At 41.5% G+C, this 18352-nt stretch overlaps 1 protein-coding gene across 2 annotated transcripts in view; it reads left to right on the top strand.

The window, feature by feature from the left end:
* Chd6 (chromodomain helicase DNA binding protein 6) overlaps positions 1-18352 on the top strand; it is a 112143-nt gene that overhangs the window by 9104 nt on the left and 84687 nt on the right. For both annotated transcript variants that reach the window (XM_029536310.1, XM_029536311.1), the window contains exons 3-4: positions 6976-7123; positions 9602-9751. In XM_029536310.1, coding sequence (XP_029392170.1) covers positions 6976-7123; positions 9602-9751 — 298 coding nt within the window. The remainder of the gene's footprint in view (positions 1-6975; positions 7124-9601; positions 9752-18352) is intronic.

The raw sequence follows: 18352 nt of genomic DNA, 5'->3' as shown, positions 1-18352 counted from the left end.
TTGTGCAAAGAGGATTCTGGGAACTTTCTTTTGTTTGTTTGTTTGTTTTTTTCGAGACAGGGTTTCTCTGTGTAGCCCTGGCTGTCCTGGAACTCACTCTGTAGACCAGGCTGGCCTCGAACTCAGAAATCTGCCTGCCTCTGCCTCCTGAGTGCTGGGATTAAAGGTGTGGGCCACCACACCCGGCAGTAGGTGCTGCTGTTCTTAATTGCAGCTTTTGCATCTTACATTTATTTTCACATCTCTGTGAACTTTCTTTTTCCTAAGAGACTTTCTCTTGAAGATGTCCGCTTCAATCTGTAAAGCACAGCTTGTCCAATGTTCTAGTTTTCTGGCATTCCTACTCAATACAAAGGAAGTGAGTACCTGAAGACTTTGTCTGTAGCTCTTTAGGTTGTCTGCTCCTGAACAAGAGAACAGGCTTTAAAACTCAGTGTCTTAGTTGGGGTTTTACTGCTGTGAGCAGACACCGTGACCAAGGCAACTCTTATAAGGACATTTAACTGGGGCTGGCTTACAGGTTCAGAGGTTCAGTGCATTACCATCAACCTGGGAACATGGCAGCATCCAGGCAGGCCTGGTGCAGGAGGAACTGAGAGTTCTACATCTTCATATGAAGGCTGCTAGTGGAATACTACTGACTTCTAGGCAGCTAGAACTATGGTATAAAACCAACGCCCATAGTACATACCTACTTCACCAAGGCCACACCACATAATAGTGCCATTTCCTGGTCCAAGCCTATACAAACTATCACATTCCACTTCCTGGCTCCCATAGGCTTGTTTAAATACATGAGTCTATGGGACCATACCTAAACATTCCATAATGCAAAATACATTTTAGTCCAACTTAGTCCCCCATAGTCTGTAGCAGTCTCAACAAAGTTAAAAGTCCAAAATTCAAAGTCTCTTCTGAGCTTCATCCCCAAGGCAAGACAGGAAATCAGCTGGGCACACTCCAAACTCTGAATCTCCATGTCTGATGTCAAAGCAATTATCAGGTCTCCTTTTTCATCTTTGTTGACTGCAACAAACCTCTTTCTCCTGGGCTGGTTCCACTCCCTGTTAGCAGCTTTCATCAGCAGATAGCCCATGACTCTGGCATCTCAAACATCTTGGGGTCTCCAAGGCAACTTGAATGTTACAGCTTCTGTTTCAATGTCTGGGATCCACACATGATCTTCTCTGCTCCTCCAAAGAGCTGGCACCATTTTTACAGCTCTGCCCTTTGTAGCATTCTAAGCTCAGGTTGATCCACTCCACTGCTGCTGCTGTTCTTGGTGATCATCCCATGGTGCTGGCATCTCCAATACACTGGGGTCCACTGCAACTAAGTTTCATCAACAGCCTCTCATAGGCTCTCTTTGTGGTGCCAAGCCTTGACTCCTTTGCATGATTCCTTCAGTCCTGGGCCACCAACTGCAACTGGGGCTGCACCTTCACCAATGGCCTTCCATGGCCTCTCACAGTGCTGAGCCTCAGCTGCTCTGCATGACCCCTTCACATCACCAGTATCACCTGGGTGACTCTTACACATTACTAAGTCCAGCTGCAGCATGAGGTGCAGCCTTGGCTATCTCTGGAACACAGCCTCTTTGTGCTCTCAGAAAACATTTCCCAGAAGATTTCACCTCAGTGATGCTCGTTTTTTCTTAATCACCACTAATTTCTTAGCTCCAGCTAACCAGCACCAATTGTCCCAGTAGTCCCTTCTATTTTTCACTCTAAAGCCAGAGCCACATGGCCGCAGCTGCCAAGTTCTGCAGGAGGTGGAACATGGCCCCTTTGTTTTCCAACTCCTTCACAGCCTAAACTTGGCTGTCCTGGGTCTTGCTCTGTAGATTGACCTTGAACTCAGAGCTCTTCATGCCTGTCTCCTGGAATTAAAGGTGTGTACCACCACACCTGGACTTAAGGTTTTCTTCATCTATAACTTGCTCTAACCCAGGTTGGGCTTGAATTCAAGTATTTGCCTGGCTTTATCTGCTGGGATTAAAAGTGTGTATTACCATGCCTGGATCAAAATTTAGCCCCAAAGTCCTACTCCCTTAGTCTGTTATCTCCTAGAACACAGGATTCAACTCCATTTCACTTCCTGGTGTCCCTTTAACACTCAAACCATATATTTTATATTTTTCCTTTCTCAGCTTGCTACTCTTCCCAAGATTTAACCAGAGAACAAAGTTTATGATGGGCATTTCTGAGATTTCCTTTGTCAGTGCAATTAATCTGAGTCTCTTCACCTTAGCCTCAGGCAGACTTTTCAGACAAGGGCAAAAAGTAGCCACATTCTTCACCAAAACACCACAGAAACAGTCCTTATGCCACATACTGAAATTCTTCTGCTCTGAAACCTCTTGGGCCAAGGCTGCATAATTCAAATCATTCAATCATTTCAAATAACAGAGTCTTCCATAGTCCTACTAGGATGGCCCATTAAGCATTTAAAGCATTCCACTGCTTTCCAAATCCAAAGTTGCAAAATTAACATTCTTCCAAACAAAAGCATGGTCAGGCCTATCATTGCAGTACCCCAGTCCCTGGTACCAACTTCTGTCTTAGTTTGGGTTTTACTGCTATGAACAGACACCATGACCAAGGCAACTCTTATAAGGACAACGTTTAACTGGGGCTGACTTACAGGTTCAGAGGTTCTATCCATTATCATCAATGTGGGAGCATGGCAGCATCCAGGCAGGCATGGTACAGGAGGAGCTAAGAGTTCTACATCTCCATCTGAAGGCTACTAGTAGAATACTGGCTTCCAGGCAGCTAGGACTAGAGTATTAAGGCCACACCACTTAATAGTGCCACTTCCTGCCCCAAGCATATACAAACCATCACACCAAGTTAGAGGTTACTATTAGAAACTTGGGTATGAATCTGTTGTTGGTTAAGGCAAGAGCCTAGCTTTGAAAGTTTACATGTCAGAATGAATGACTCATTTCTCTCTTCTCTCTTCTCTCTTCTCTCTTCTCTCTCTCTCTCTCTCTCTCTGTGTGTGTGTGTGTGTGTGTGTGTGTGTGTGTACACGTTGTATATGTCCTTGAGTGTCCAAGTACACTTATCTGTGCACACATACATGGAGATCAGAGTGGAATGACAAACGTCTTCCTTTGCCATTCCCTGCCTTGTTGACTTGACATGGGGGGGTCTCTCACTGAAGTCTATCTGGCCTTTTAGGCCCCCTTTCTCTGTCCCCAAATGCGGCAGTTAAAGGTACGCACAGCTATGCCTGGCTTTCACTGTGGGTTCTGGGGATTCAAACCCAGATCCTCATGCTTGCAAAGTATGTGTTCTTACTTCCAAGTGTCTCTCTAGTCTTTATCTTTGAAAAGCAAGAAATTAATCAGTATGCTGGCCCAAGTAGAGGATTGTCCACTTTTTCTCCTCTCAGGTTTTGCTGTGTCTAGGGAAAACTGGGATAGCTTCTTAAGAAAAGGAATTCTCTGACTACATTCCAGAGATGATTTCTTAAGAGGAGCCCTAAGAAAATTATAGTCCAGCCAGGCGTGGTGGCTTATGCCTTTAATCCTAGCACTTGGGAGGCAGAGGCAGGCGGATTTCTGAGTTCGAGGCCACCCTGGTCTACAAAGTGAGTTCCAGGACAGCCAAGGCAATACAGAGAAACCCTGTCTCAAAAAAAAAGAAAAAGAAAAAAAAAAGAAAATTGTAGTCCTTAAAGTGTACCAGATTCTTTAACTATCCTTTGAAAATTGTAGTCCCAAATGAAATTTCCTCGTGGTGGGGTGTGGGGTTCAGGCATAAATTTATGTATTTAACATTAGCTAAGTATAAAAAGCTAAAAAAAGAAGAAGTGTTGTGGTTGTTTTGATCAGCCCCCTTTCTCCCAATTTGTTTTGCTTTGTCATCCTAGAGCAGATTTTTGTAAGCTTAGTAACACTTTAAAAGTTTTACCTTCTCATCTGTGTTGGTTTCTTATAGAAAGTGTGGAACCCCAGGACTTGTAACAATACAGACTTTGGAGATGTCTTAAATAGCCCACTGCACCAACTGTCATGTGACTTATCAATAAGAAACTCTCAGAAAACAGTTTATGACAATTTAAAGCATCAGCATCTGAATCTAGGCATTATGGCTTAGGCCTGTAACTCTAGGACTTGGGAGGATGAGGCAGGAGGATTACCAGGCTAGCCCGTGTTACATAGTAAGACATGGCACTTTTTAAAAGTACTCAAATTAAAAATTCAACAACAAAATGCATTGAGTACAGAGAGGTCTAAGGGAGTTACATGAAGATCTGAATTTAGTGATTTTCTTATCAAGATTTCAGGAGCTATTGCTTAAATGGCCGAGCGCGCCTGGTCAAAGGTCTACGAGTTAGGTTGTTGTCAGAAGCAGCATGTGGTGCATGCAACTGCCCTCGCTGTGCATGTGAGACCCTTCTGTAAACCAGGTTTCTATTTTCAGTTGCTTTTAATTGTTAAAACACTGCATCTTCATCTTAGACGTTTGATTCCTTTCGGTTTTTATTATGTTATCTCCAACTTATGCTGGTCTTTGTTTCAGTGGCGCAGATTTAACAGTTAACGCCTCCAAGGCAGCACAGATCTGGCTCGATTTTGTCTACAGCAGATTGCATCTGTACCAAAACAAGTGCCTTTTAACCAGTGTCTTTATTTTCTGTGCCAAATCTATTCTCTATTTATAGATGGAATTAAATGTGGGTACTATGAAAGTTGAATGAAATGTGCAAATGAGCCTTTTCAGGGTAGTGTCTGTATTTTGGCAGCATACTTGTGGGAGTATCAAAGCCTGGGGGGATGCCGGGTTGAGACTCTTAGGAGCTGTTTCTCCAGTGGAATAATGGTCCTGTGCTGGAGTCTGTAGCTTCTGCTTGTCAATGGATGCTGTGACCAGGGTCAGGAGCTGTCCTTGGTTTAATGATTGTAACTCATTCTTGCCTGCTAAGGCTACAGTTCTTACTGTACCATCACTGCCTGGAAGGGTTTTTTTTTTTTTTTTTAAAGATTTATGTATTTATTATATCTAAGTACACTGTAGCTGTCTTCAGACACTCCAGAAGAGGGCGTCAGATCTTGTTAAGGATGGTTGTGAGCTACCATGTGGTTGCTGGGATTTGAACTCTGTTCCTTCAGAAGAGCAGTCAGTGCTCTTACCCACTGAGCCATCTCACCAGCCCTGCCTGGAAGGTTTTAATATTTTAAATGGGATGAGCAACTACTTGAAATAATGTGCTTTGATAGATATACTCCAGTACCTCAAATGGATGGCACAGAGTAGTAAGACCTGTAATTGTAGTGCTGTGATGCTAGACATGTAATTTTGTGACACTGTGATATAAGACCTGTAATCGTATGGCACTGTGATATAAGACTTGTAATCATGTGGCACTGTGATGAAGAGTTACATCATGTGGCACTGTGATATAAGAACTTTATTGTATGGCACTGTGATGTAAGACCTGTAATCGTGTGGCACTGTGATGTAAGAGTTACATCATGTGGCACTGTGATATAAGAACTTTATTGTATGGCACTGTGAGGTAAGACCTGAATCGTGTGGCACTGTGACACATCATGTACTTGATCATCACTAGAGCAGCATCAACTCTAACATGTGCTTCTCAAAAACACCTGGGAGCCAAGGTGGGTTTAGGGGAGCAGTTTAAGAAATCCCATCTATCCAGTATTTAATATTGTGGTTGTGTCTATTTGGAAAGCCATCTAATAAAATCTATAGGAAGTAAAGATTCCCAAAAATCTTAGTTCATGAAGCCATGTAGAACACAAGAGAGATAGGTTTAGAATTTGATATAGTTTGTATGTTGGTAGCTCCTTGTATATTATAAATGCATAGTGGGGTGTGTTCTTACAGTAGATACGTGTTTTACTATAGAATCAAGTTTCATTTTGTTGCTAAAATAGGTTATTTTCACACACACACACACACACACACACACACACACACACACACACTCACACACTTATATCTTCCTTTTTCCTTCCCTGTCCTACAAGTTAGTTTTTTTCTAGGTAGAAGCTAAGAAAAGTAGGATTATAGAAGTAAGATTGCTTTGCTCAGTCTCCAGTGCTGTTAACAGGGAATGTTAGAACTGTGTATTATTCAGAACTCTCGGTTACAAGCTTAACTGCTGAGCCATCTCTCGAGCCTCTGCAAATAATCCATCCATTAATCCATCCATTAATGTAGCTATTTTATCCATTCCTTAAAATTTTTAAGACTTAAGTATTAATTGAGTGCTTGCTGTATTTATAAAGGATAAGATTAATCAGGAATACAGAAACTAATCAAATTATCTGGGAAGGACAAGAGAGATACATGAATTCTAAGTTTGGTGTCATACTTAAAAACACTGACTTTGGTGAAATAGCAGAGTTTCAGTACTTAAAGTATTTCCAAGGTGTTTGTCAAATGTAAAGAATTTATCATACAGTCAGGGTCTTGGTGGGTCTTTGCAGCATATACTGCCCACGTCCAGTGAATCTTGTATATATTGCCCTGGGCTGTGGCTCTAGGGGACTTCACCATGCTCACAAAGGCAAGGGCAGTGCTTGTTTTGAGTTCCTAGTACTCACTCTGGGCCTTCTATATAAAACATGCTCAAAAGAAGAGGATGACAGATTACAGAGCTCACTCTTCCCATGTACCTTAGAGGGATGTTATAATTTGATGATTCTTAATGTCAGTGAAGTAATCAAACTTCCTAGTTATGACTTTGGCTTAAATTCAAAGTGAGATTTCAGAGAATTTCCTGTTTTTTCCTATAACATTAATCATAGCCCTGGCAGTCATTATGGGGAATGAATAAAGTGAATTCTGCCTCAATCCATGCAGGTGTTTCTTCTCTTGTTTCTCCACATTTCTGGCACAAGTCCACATTGGTCCTGAAATTCTAGGGTATGATTTCATAGCTTAAACAATGAGTTTTCAAAACTGCCCAACAGTTTTAATTCTGAATGTCTTGTAGCAAGGAACAAGGACCAACCCCAGTGGAGAGAAAGAAGAAAGGAAAAAGGAAAAACGAAACCACCGTGGAGAGTTTAGAGCTGGACCAGAGTCTTCCAAACCCATCTCTGCAGAGTCCTGAGGAGCCCAGTGAGTCTGCAGACAGCCAGGTACAGCTGAGGCTGGGGACCTGCTGGAGGTTATGGACTGGTCTAGTCTCTAGTCATCAAGTACTGCTCTGTCTGCTTACTGACTGAGCACACAGACCATACACAGGCCTTTTCCAGGTCTGATAATACATATAGTCTTCAAAGGCAGTTGATGTGAAAAAATAAGTTGTTATTCAGGCTGTGTAAGGTTCAGAGACCTGTTTTACCGTGTAGTGCTCTAAATGTTAGGCCAGGATATACAAGACATCCTCTTAACAAAAATTTTATGTATTCATACATACATACATACATACACACATACATATATATATGCACACATTCTCTCTCACACACACACAGCAGGATAAGGGAAGTTTCCAAACAGAAACAGAAAGTGCCAATCTAACTTAGTTCCTAACAATATGTGATTTTCTTTTCTAAGTTGAGGTATCTTCTCTAGGACATTTGAAAGTGCCATTTCCTCTGCTATCCACAGCAGGTATCTGAACTGGGGCGCACCATTCAGAGTAAGACCACACTGCTAGGTCCCCTTGAGTTTCTCATTGATGTTGGCTCTAGGCAGGCATTGGCTTAATAACATCAGTCTTCATATGTCAGCATATTTATCTACTGTCAGAGCAAAAGTCACCGCATAGCCTGTAAGCTAGAATTGGTGGCTGTTAGGTGACTGTGCTGGCAGGAAAGCAAGTATATTGAGCTGATAGCATTTGGCAGAGTTAATGGTTTGTAGAATGGTGATTTCTAAGTGGAAATGAGGAAAAGTTTTTTGTTCTGTTTGTTTTAAGAATCCCTCAGATGGGCCTGGAGAGATGGCTCAACAGTTCAGAGCACTGACTGTTCTTCCAGAGGTCCTGAGTTTCCAGCAGCCACATGGTGGCTCACTCCCGTTTATGTGATCTGGTGCCCTCTTCTAGCGTGCAGGTGCACATGCTGATAGAGCATTCATATACATAAGATAAATAAGTCTTAAAAAAGAAGACCAACCCTTCAAATGACATTAGACCTTGTAGAGGTGAGATGGTAAAGAAGTGATAGCAGCGCACAGATGCTCCAGACTGTCCTTCAGAAAAACAAGCGGCTGGGGTTTTGTGTACCTTGTTTGGCCTGTGGTATTTAAAGTCGGAGTCTGTGGGGCCGTGATGCCTGTGACCACTTTCCTCTGCTTGGAACCAGGGCTAGGTGGAGACAGGGCCTTTGCTGGTTTTGTTTGAGGACATCACTATATTACTTTGCTGTGTACTCTGCCTGAGAGTTGTAAGCTGCCTAGTTAAAAGCCTCCTCACACAGTGACTTATGATTTTGTCATAGTTAAAATCTCCGCTTTATAGGTGTATGAGATTCTCAGTCTAAGTCCCAATAAAATTTGTTTTGATTAATTTTCCACACTACAGCTAGGCAGCACGCCTTTAATCCCAGCACTTGGGAGGCAGAGGCAGGTGGATTTCTGAGTTCGAGGCCAGCCTGGTTTACAGAGTGAGTTCCAGGACAGCCAGGGCTACACAGAGAAACCCTGTCTTGAAAAACAAAACAAAATAATAATAATAATAATAATAATAATAATAATAATAATTTTTCATACTACATTTTTAGGAGTTGATGGTTATATGAATTGGAAAAAAGTAAAAACTAGCACCATATAAAAAAAATCTGAGTGGACCTCAAAGACAGAATTGAGAGGTCACGTCCATCCTTGTTGCTTGTGACTAGAAGCCTTAGAAGGGATTAAAAACATCACTGTGGGACTGTAATGGCCTAGGGTTACTGAGGAAGGACCAAGGTTTTTCAGCTCAATACCTCACACAGGAGGACAGCAGATGTTGGCTATCTCCCCTCTCCCGACCTGACTCCATAAAGCTGGAATTTATGATAGGTATCAGGCCTCACTCCTTAGTCAACTGCATATGGTCTCTCCCACAAATACCCCTGGATTCTACAGCCCCTGAGTGTGTAGATGAAGTATCTTCCAACACGCCTGCCCTGGCCAGTAATACCAGGCTACATAAACCTTGCCCCAGAGACCCTGGGCACCTCCCCAGGGTCATAAATACCCCCTTTCTCACCCCCTAATTATTGAGCCAGTTCTCCGAAGCTGTTCCTAGTTGTGTTCATTGACCACGCACTTATCACTGACTGATAATCCTGCACTGCAGTACCTGTGCCTGAATAAGCTTCCTTCCTCCAGTCCAGCTCAGTGTTCAGTCGGCCTGGCTGCCTTGAGGGAGAAGGGGGCACAGGGTGACACATCCTTACCACGCCGATGAAAGCACATCTCCCTCCCTTGACTCTGCAGACAGTTCAGAGATTGATACCATTACTTTCTCCCATGCTATGTTAGTTTCATTTTTAAAAGAGGAGAAGATTCCTTTGAGAAGTTACAAAAATCGGGCTTGGCCTGTCATTAATTATAGATGATGGTGTTTGTGTGAAAATGTTTGCTTTTGATTCACAGCAGCCCTGATGAGTGTGTATGTTCTGCAGAAAAGGCGCTCAGGACGGCAAGTAAAGCGCAGAAAATACAATGAGGACCTGGACTTCAAAGTGGTGGATGATGATGGGGAAACAATTGCTGTTCTGGGAGCTGGCCGGACATCTGCACTCTCTGCTTCTACTCTGGCCTGGCAGGCTGAGGTACAGCCCTTGCATGCCCTCACCCACATGACAGAGTTGTTCTATGGCCCTTCACTGTAGCTTAAGTTAGATCTCCTTAACTTCCAGTGGTAACCTTTCAGTGGCTTCCTACTGCACTGGGAATAAAATTTAAACTCCTCAACAGCACCCTCATGATCACACTCTGTCCACTGCACCAGATAGCAATCTGCAGAAGAGAGTTTTACCTCCTGTTGCTCTCCAGCTGAAAAGCTAGCCACACCATCTACCCATCTATAGCCTTGACCTGTGCTGGCTTGCCTTCATGGTCTCTATCAACACTTTATATAAGTGGACCACCCTCAGTTAAGTTTCACATAAAATGCAGTCTCTGTAGAAAGATCTTTCTTGCCTCTTTTATCTAAAGTAGAACCCTGTTTCTCTTCCCAGTGATTATTTCTTGCTTATTTCCTTCACGACATATAATTTTACTGAGATGTGTTCCCTCTAAGGCTGGTTGGTTGGTTGGTTTTAAGTCACTAGAATGTAAGATTCTTGCTGGTTATGAATGGTAAATCACATCTATATTCTGACATTCTGGAGACTGCAGTAAGAGAATCACCAATCAGTTTGAGGCCAGCCTGGACTACATGGCAACTTCTGGACTGGCCTGGGCTGTGTAATCAGACCCTATGTCCAAAAAAATTCCAAAAGGACTCAGTAGGTCAAAGCACTTTCCACTGTGTCTGGCAACCTGAGTTCAACCCCCAGAATCCACATGGTGGAAGAAGAGAACAACCTTCCATATTGAGAGGTTTTCAACATCAGAGACCTAGCTGCTGCAGAACCAAAATGTTCCTTCCACATTTGCTTTTACATGTGGAGTTCTTGATGGGATCTGAACCAATTTCCCAAGCTAACACAAAGCATGTATCCTTTCTGGGATGCTGGACAATCCTCTAAGCACAACAAATCATTAAGGAAGGTGAACATAAGACCCTTTGATTGCTACTGTGGCAATGTACTTGAGAAGCCAAACTAGTCTATAGAACAGCTGGGGCCACATTTTTTAAAAAGGCCTGCTCAGTGACATCTATCCAGTTGCTCAAGACTGTCTCAGTTTTGGCCTCCCAAGTATTTGTGTAGTTTATGTGATTTCATCTTTCGGAGTAAACAGGCTTTAATTTAAATGAAGTGTCAGCTCATAGAATTGCCATGTTACTCTCTGCACTCATCTCTCTGACTCAGTGCCTCCTTTTATGGCCTTTCCCGTGCACAGCAGGCTGGGCTCCATTTCCCTTTTGAGACTGTCCCTGCTCCCCCTGAACTAGAGATTGCCCCGCTCTGCTGCAGAACATTCTAATACAGTTATCCTTGTCACTGTCCTTTGAATACCTGCCAACTCACTTTTTCTTGTAAACCATGAGCTACTTCAGAGACAGGTTTGTATGTTTAAATTCAGCCTTCTTAGATGGAGCCTCTCACAGCACCTCTGTCTTCTATGTTATTTAATGTTACAGTTGTGTTCATTTGCAGTGTCAAGTCAGCTGGAACCCTGAACCACTCACAGCATCGGATGGGTTTTCATTGCCTTCGCTTTTTTTAGTATCGCTCTTCTTTGGCCCCTTAAACAGAAATTATAAACTTTTGCAGAACAGGATCAATTTTTAATTTTTCATAATTTTCACTTAGGTACAACTTGGTGTTAGTAGTTATACATATACTTCATTTTATGTATGTATGTATTTAATGAGTGAATATATTCAAACTCATTATTTAAATAGCTTTGCTTTCTTTTTGTTTTTGTGTGACTCCTGGGTTAAAAGACAAGAAAGATTATTCTGCTTTGCCAGGCTCCTGTTCCCTCCTTCCCTCATACTCGAATGTTTTTCCCAGTGACGTTCATACTTCTTACCTATGATGCAATCACTTGGGCCTTCAGATCCCCCACTACTGTTTGGTGCTGCTGTTCTTGTGTACTCTCTAGTGTGATTCCATGCCGTGACATCACTCTGAACATGCGCACTGTTGTGCTCCTTTCAACTCTTAGCCAGACTTCTGGCTTGTTTTATGCTAATTTGACCAATTGAGAAAATGCCTCAGTAAGATCTGGCTGGAGGCAAACCTGCAGGGCCTTTTCTTTACTAGTTATTGATGGGAGTGGGCCCCAGCCCATTTCCGCCCCCCCCGTTTGTGGTCCTGAGTTCTATAAGAAAGCAGGCTGAGCAAATCATGGGGAGCAAGCCAGTAATTATCATGGCCTCTGCATCAGCTCCTGCCTCAGGGTTCCTGTCCTGACTTACTTCAGTGATGAGCAGCAGTATGGAAGTGTAAGCCAAATAAACCCTTTCCTCCCAAATTGCTTTGGCCAGGGTGTTTCATCACAGCAATAGTACCACTGACTAAGACAGCCAGGTTTGATGGTTTCCTGGCTCTTAATTTCTTCATGAAGTACGGAACCAGTCTCCACATGTTCTCTTCACACTTGGTTTCTGCCCTTAGCCTATGCTCAGGTGAATGTTCAAATCTCTACAGCATTCTTTCTTAATTCTCTGCTGCAACTCTCTGTCCTTACCAATCTAATCCCAGACTGATTTTCCCTAAAATACAAGGGGAATTGCTGAAAATCTGTGTCTCTTGCATACTTCCTAACTGCTGATATCAGACAAAACTCATGTAACCCTCCCCCCACCCCATTCTTCTCCCTTTCTGTTCTATATACTGTGATTCTAGATGAAATCCTAAGCAATTATCCTTCGACTCCTTTTACCCTGTCTTCTTCCATTCCTCTTACACACTGTCCCATCCGCCATTGGGGCTTAATTAAATCCTTGCCTACTCCAGAATCCAAACTGGTCTCACTTTGTAAATTCAGACTGGACTTGTAGTTACCGCCACACTAAGCATTTGCTCTGAGACATTCTAAGACAAGTATGTTTATCATTTCTTTCTTTGGTGAGATTTCTGAAGAGCCAGGACAAGCTCAGAACCACTTTTGAGTGTTCTGTAGCACTTGGTGAAAACTTGAACTTCCATTTAGACCCATGTTGATAGTTAGCTAGAGAAAATTAAGTGGCATGGTTAGTTGTTGGGAGTAAACAATATTTTAAATTTGAGGGATTTTCGTTTTTGTGAAAAATTTCTAAATAATAGGAATCTCTAATACATAGTGTTTGAATTAAAATGGTCTTCTCTGAACATGAAGCATTTAAAAAGGCATTTGAGAAAACGAAGCATTTAAGAACAGATGGGTTCTTATAGAGCGTTTGGCAGACAGATTTAGTTTATATCTGTGTATTTGTGTACACTCAATGTTTATACATACATGGTCTTGCTTATATACAAACTCAGTTGAGGGAAAAAAGATCCCGATATTCCATTTCCTTCTTTCTTTAGTGAGTATTTTAGAAATGTACATTTTAAATTTTCTTTTTATGAAAATGGGCAAGAAAAGAAGAAAGAAAACCCCTGTTCTTTATTATTTGAGATAGTCTGTGTAACACAGGCCTAGAATGTATCAATTCTGCCTTACCCTCCCCAGAAGCCTGGAGTTATAGGTGTGTGCCACAATATTTGGCTTAGTTCTCAGTGATTTGTTTAAAGTTTGTCATTTGGAAATTCTTACATGGATAGCAAAACTAAAAAAATTCAGATAAATGAGAGGCTTATAATGATTTTATCCTGGTGGGACAGAGACTTGAGAGAAGGCATAGCCAGAGTCCTTCTATTTTGTTACCTGAGTGTTGGTTATGCCTAAAATGTCTTGTTATATATAACAAGCCATCGAGTCTTCTGGTGCTGATCCTTCAACTGCATGCATGTAGACAGACAGACAGACAGATAGATAGATAGATAGAGAGAGAGAGAGAGAGAGAGAGAGAGAGAGAGAGAGAGAGAGAGAGATAGATATATGAATGTTTATGTATTGGAATTGAATTTCCAGCTTCTTTTAACTTGATTTTTTTATATATTCTATGAATGTTTTATGCCTTCTAAGAGTAAAGTTCTGTGCCTTCCTCATCCATGTATTAGTATGTCCTTAGTTTTGACCTTACTAAAATACTGTTAAGAATATTGTTAGAATCCATGTTACCTGTTCTTTTTGTAAGTAAAAAATAAAAGAATATTTGATAGTAGAAAAAGAAAAAATTTTTTAGCATGTATGTGATGTCAGTGAGTGCTTCCTGCTAATCTGTACTAAACAGGGCTTGAACAGATTATGATTTTAGAGATTTAGTCCATTATGGCAGTGCACGTGGTACTGGAGTCGTAGCTGGGAGCTACATCTTGATCTGTAGGCAGGCAGAGAAAGACTCTGGGTTTTATGAACTCTCAAAGGCTACTCTCATCAACATGCTTCTCCTAAAAAAGCCACACCTATTCTAAGACTATACCTCCTAGTTTTCCAAGTAATCTGGTCTGGGGACTTAGCATGCCTGTGTATGAGCCTGTGGGGGCCGTGCTCATTCAGACCACTACATATGAGTGTGGGGAGAGGGAGCAGCGATTAATCAGGATTTGGGAGCTGAACACTGGAGAAGGTAGAGTTTCCTTTTACTCAGGTGAGAACTGTGGATTGAGGCATCAGGATTTAGAGCTGTAGACTTGTTAATTTATCAGACCAAGATTTAATTTTCAGACATTTATATTTGAATACCTTAAGATAGCTTAGTAAAGATGGCAAGAAATAATCAGAATATGAGTCTGCATTCTGGAAAGACGTTTTGATCCGGATGTGTAACTTTGGCAAGCATCACAATGAAGTTAATATTTAAAATCATGAAACTAGATGAGATCATTTTGAAATTAGTGTAGACCAAAAAAAAAAAAAAAAAAAAAAAAAGGAGAGAGAACGAAACCTTAAACTGAAACCTCCTGCACCTAATTAATGAATGTAAGTGAATGTCAGAAGACTTGCCCTGCTGAGGATGGTGGTTTGAATGTGCTTGACCCAAGGAGTGGGACTATTAGGAGGTGTGGCCTTGTTGGAGGAAGTGTGTCACTGTGGGGGTGGGCTTTGAGACCCTTCTTCTGGCTGTCTGGAGGATAGTCTTCTCCTATTTTCCTCTGGAACAAGATGTACAACTTTCAGCTCCTCCAGCACCGTGCCTGCCTGGATGCTGCCATATTTCACTCCTTAATGATAATGGACTGAACCTCTGAACCTGTAAGCCAGCCCCAACTAAATGTTGTCCTTTTTAAGAGTTGCCTCTGTCCTGGTGTCTCCATAGCAGTGATTAAGATACCAGATAAGGGGCACTAGGTCACAGTAAGCCGGTGTTAACCAGAAAAGGATAGGTTGCAAAAGCATATTGTTCAAGGCATTTGATAGCTGTGGACATAGAAATTAGAAATAGAAATTAAAAATCGTGGGCAATGAAGAGGTGAGCTCACAGTCCTTAGTTGTCTTCTCTGAAGGTACTTAATGGTGCTGGAAGCTAAGGATCAGGGTTGGCTGGAAAGACTGAGGCCTTCAGGAAAGGTGAAGCTGTTTGAATGGTTAGGAATGTGGAGATTTTTTTCCCTTCCAACATTTTCTCCTTTGGATTAAAGGTTAACAGTGTCCTAGGCCTTACCCAACTCAGCTGACTAGATGGCATGGTCTGCCCTCTTCCTCACACTGTGACAGACACTATTACTTGCAGCTATTATATTCTTTATCCTCAGTGTCCAACATAGAATAACAATAAGTAGATGTTCCTCAAAAACAGACATAGCACAATTAGTGAGGTAACTAGAAAAGAACTTGAAAATAACTGTGAATGATAGATTATGGGAAAGATGGACAACATACATTTCCAATAGAGAACTAAGCCTGTTAGGACAAGTCAACCATTCAGAATTATGAAATCACTTCATAAGATTCAGGTTACAAGGAGATTTAAAAGCAGGTTAGATACAACTGAGGTTAAGATTAGTGAATATGAAGACATCAATGAAATTTTTCTAAATGTAGCACAGCTTGATAAGAGCAAAACATGAAGAGGAGCAGGATTTAGTGTAAAGGCCCATCTGAGTTCACTCTTAAGCAGAGAAGAAATGTGAGCAGAGTAACAGTCGAAGACAGAATTAATGACCGAGTTTAATAAACTGATACAAATATCAGCAATAGACTCACAGTCTGGTGAACCTTAAGCAGGAGGAGTATATGAAGAAAATGTTTATCTAGGCATAGCTTATATTCTGGAAACCAAAGATGACATTTCAAGAGCTATTGGGGGAAAATATGGCTTATAACGTATTAAATAGTACAGTATTTAATATATTTTCTTAGGATTTGGGAGTGAGAAGACAATTCTCAGTATATTCATTTATATTATCAAGTGAATTAGAGGCCCTGACTGTCACAGAAAAGCAGAGAAGTAAAAGGTTGGGACTATGGAGTCAGCTTTGTTGGTGACTGCTTGTACAAGGAGGAAGGCTTAGTGTGGTCCCCAGCACCCACATAAAAGCCAGTTGGCTTTTGGCTTGTAACTCTGGTACTTAGGAAGGGGGACAGAGATAAACATAACCTGGCAGCCATTCAACTAACCAGTCTTGCTAGTCTGTGGACTCCAGGTTCAGTGAGAGCTATGACTAGACTCACTCTGCTGTCATTCTGCAGCAAGACCTAGTGTGGGGAGCCTGCACCCCCTGAAGTTTCCACCTCTCCATCCCATCTGCAGCCTACACAGTATTACTACTATTTTCCTTCCTGTCCCCACTCGCATTATTCCTAGCATACAGGTCATTAAACTAATACGTAATCCTACCTCCCTTTTCTTCATAGGTCCCACTTCCTTGTTTCTATTTTGATTTGCTTCCATTCTGCATGCTCATCTGCTGTAAGGTGATGCCGTATAAATATGTTATCAGATGTAAACAGGAAAAACAGTGGAAACTTTATAATTAAGCTATCAGAAAGTTTTGCTGTGAAGATAGGCTGATAGATCAGTGGAACAGAATAGAACTATATTACCCGGTATAGACGTTGATGACCCATGTGCCGATTGAACATTGGAAGTGTGACTAGCTTGTATTAAAACCTGTTTTAAGTAAAGAACACACTATTATTATAGAGAGCACTCTGTGGTTAAGAAGCACCTACTCTCTAATCATGAGGACCCATGTTCTAGTCCCAGTGCCCATATAACAAGCCAGGAACCCCCCACAAACACCTATAGCCTCAGCTTTAGGAGAAACAGACAGGCAGATAACTGGCTTTGCTGGTGTCTAGCGCAGCCGAGGCTCCAGGCTGAGGCTCAGGGAGTGTCTGCCTGCTTGCTTGGTGTGCATCATCATTTCACTGCCGTTCATTCGCCTTCCTCGTCTTTTCTTATTTTGTTTTTAACTATCATCACTTTTCTTTTTCTGAAAAAAAAAAAAACTTGATTTAAGATTTTTTTGAAAATGTGTTTTCTATAGTGGTATGGCCTTTGGGACAGTTGTACCTTAGAATAAGTAGCTTGAAATTGACATGCTGCACAGATCATCTTTCTGGAATGTTCTAGCTAGTCAGGTTGTCGTAGTTAGCATTCTTATCTATACTTCTTCCAGTTTTAGATTGAAGTGGGTCTGGGAAGGATATAGATCACATGAAAACACCAAAAGGAGACTGAACAAAGTTCAGAAAGAAGGCTAAACACAAGGGAACTCTAATAGAATCCCTTCCAAGACTGCTGGTTTCCACTTGGGTGTTTCTATAGCATGAATACTCTTTTCTTTTTTTTTCATTTTCTTTTTTCGAGACAGGGTTTCTCTGTATAGCGCTGGCTGTTCTGGAATTCACTCTGTCGACCAGGCTGCCCTCAAACTTTGAAATCCACCTGCCTCTGCCTCCTAAGTGCTGGGATTAAAGGTGTGTGCCACCATGCCCAGCATGAATACTCTTCAGATTTCATGGAGATCAGGGGCCTGGAACTTTTGGTGTGTGACTAGGCTAGGAAGGAAGGAATAGGTTTTCAGTTGGAATTTCAGTGAAACAGCAGTTTAATATAAGTTGATTATACCTTGGTTTTATAGTTCAAACTGTTTTCATGTGCTGTTTTTTCCTAGTAAACTAGTTATATATTTTTTTTTCTACAACCATTATTCAGAGAGCAAGGATAGTAATTAACTTTGCTGAAGTCAGTAGTTGATAGTATTAAAACTGACATCTTATGAATTGATTCTAAAATCCCAAGGTACATTTTAATTTTATTTTATTACATATATTTACTCATTTATTTGTATCATGCATAAACATGATGGATGGAGATCAGAGAACAATTCATGAAAATCACTGCTCTCTGCCATGGGGTCTTAGGATCATCTCTGGTTAAGTTTCATAGCAAGTGGCTTTAGCCACTGTGCTCACCCTCACAGTGAGATATTTTTTCTATTTTAGATAATTTTATACATCAAAATGTATAACTTTTACAAATAAAGAAAATCTCAGGAGCAGTTTTGTTGCTTCTTTAGCCTTACAGCCCAAGTCTCTTCTGCTTGTATAATCAGGGCTATGCCTGAGAACTTAGAACCCTACCCCACTGTTTGAATTCTAGCTTTGCAAAATACTTTCTTAGGGAGGCGAGAGAGAGAGAGAGAGAGAGAGAGAGAGAGAGAGAGAGAGAGAGAGAGAGAGAGAGACTCAGAAGATCAGCTGAGGAACACACCTGAGGCTGA

The sequence above is a fragment of the Mus pahari genome, chromosome 3 (assembly GCF_900095145.1).
Source record: "Mus pahari chromosome 3, PAHARI_EIJ_v1.1, whole genome shotgun sequence".
Taxonomy (NCBI): Eukaryota; Metazoa; Chordata; class Mammalia; order Rodentia; family Muridae; genus Mus; species Mus pahari.
The sequence above is the reverse complement of the archived record's forward strand: the minus strand, read 5'-3'. Positions and strand labels throughout refer to the sequence as shown.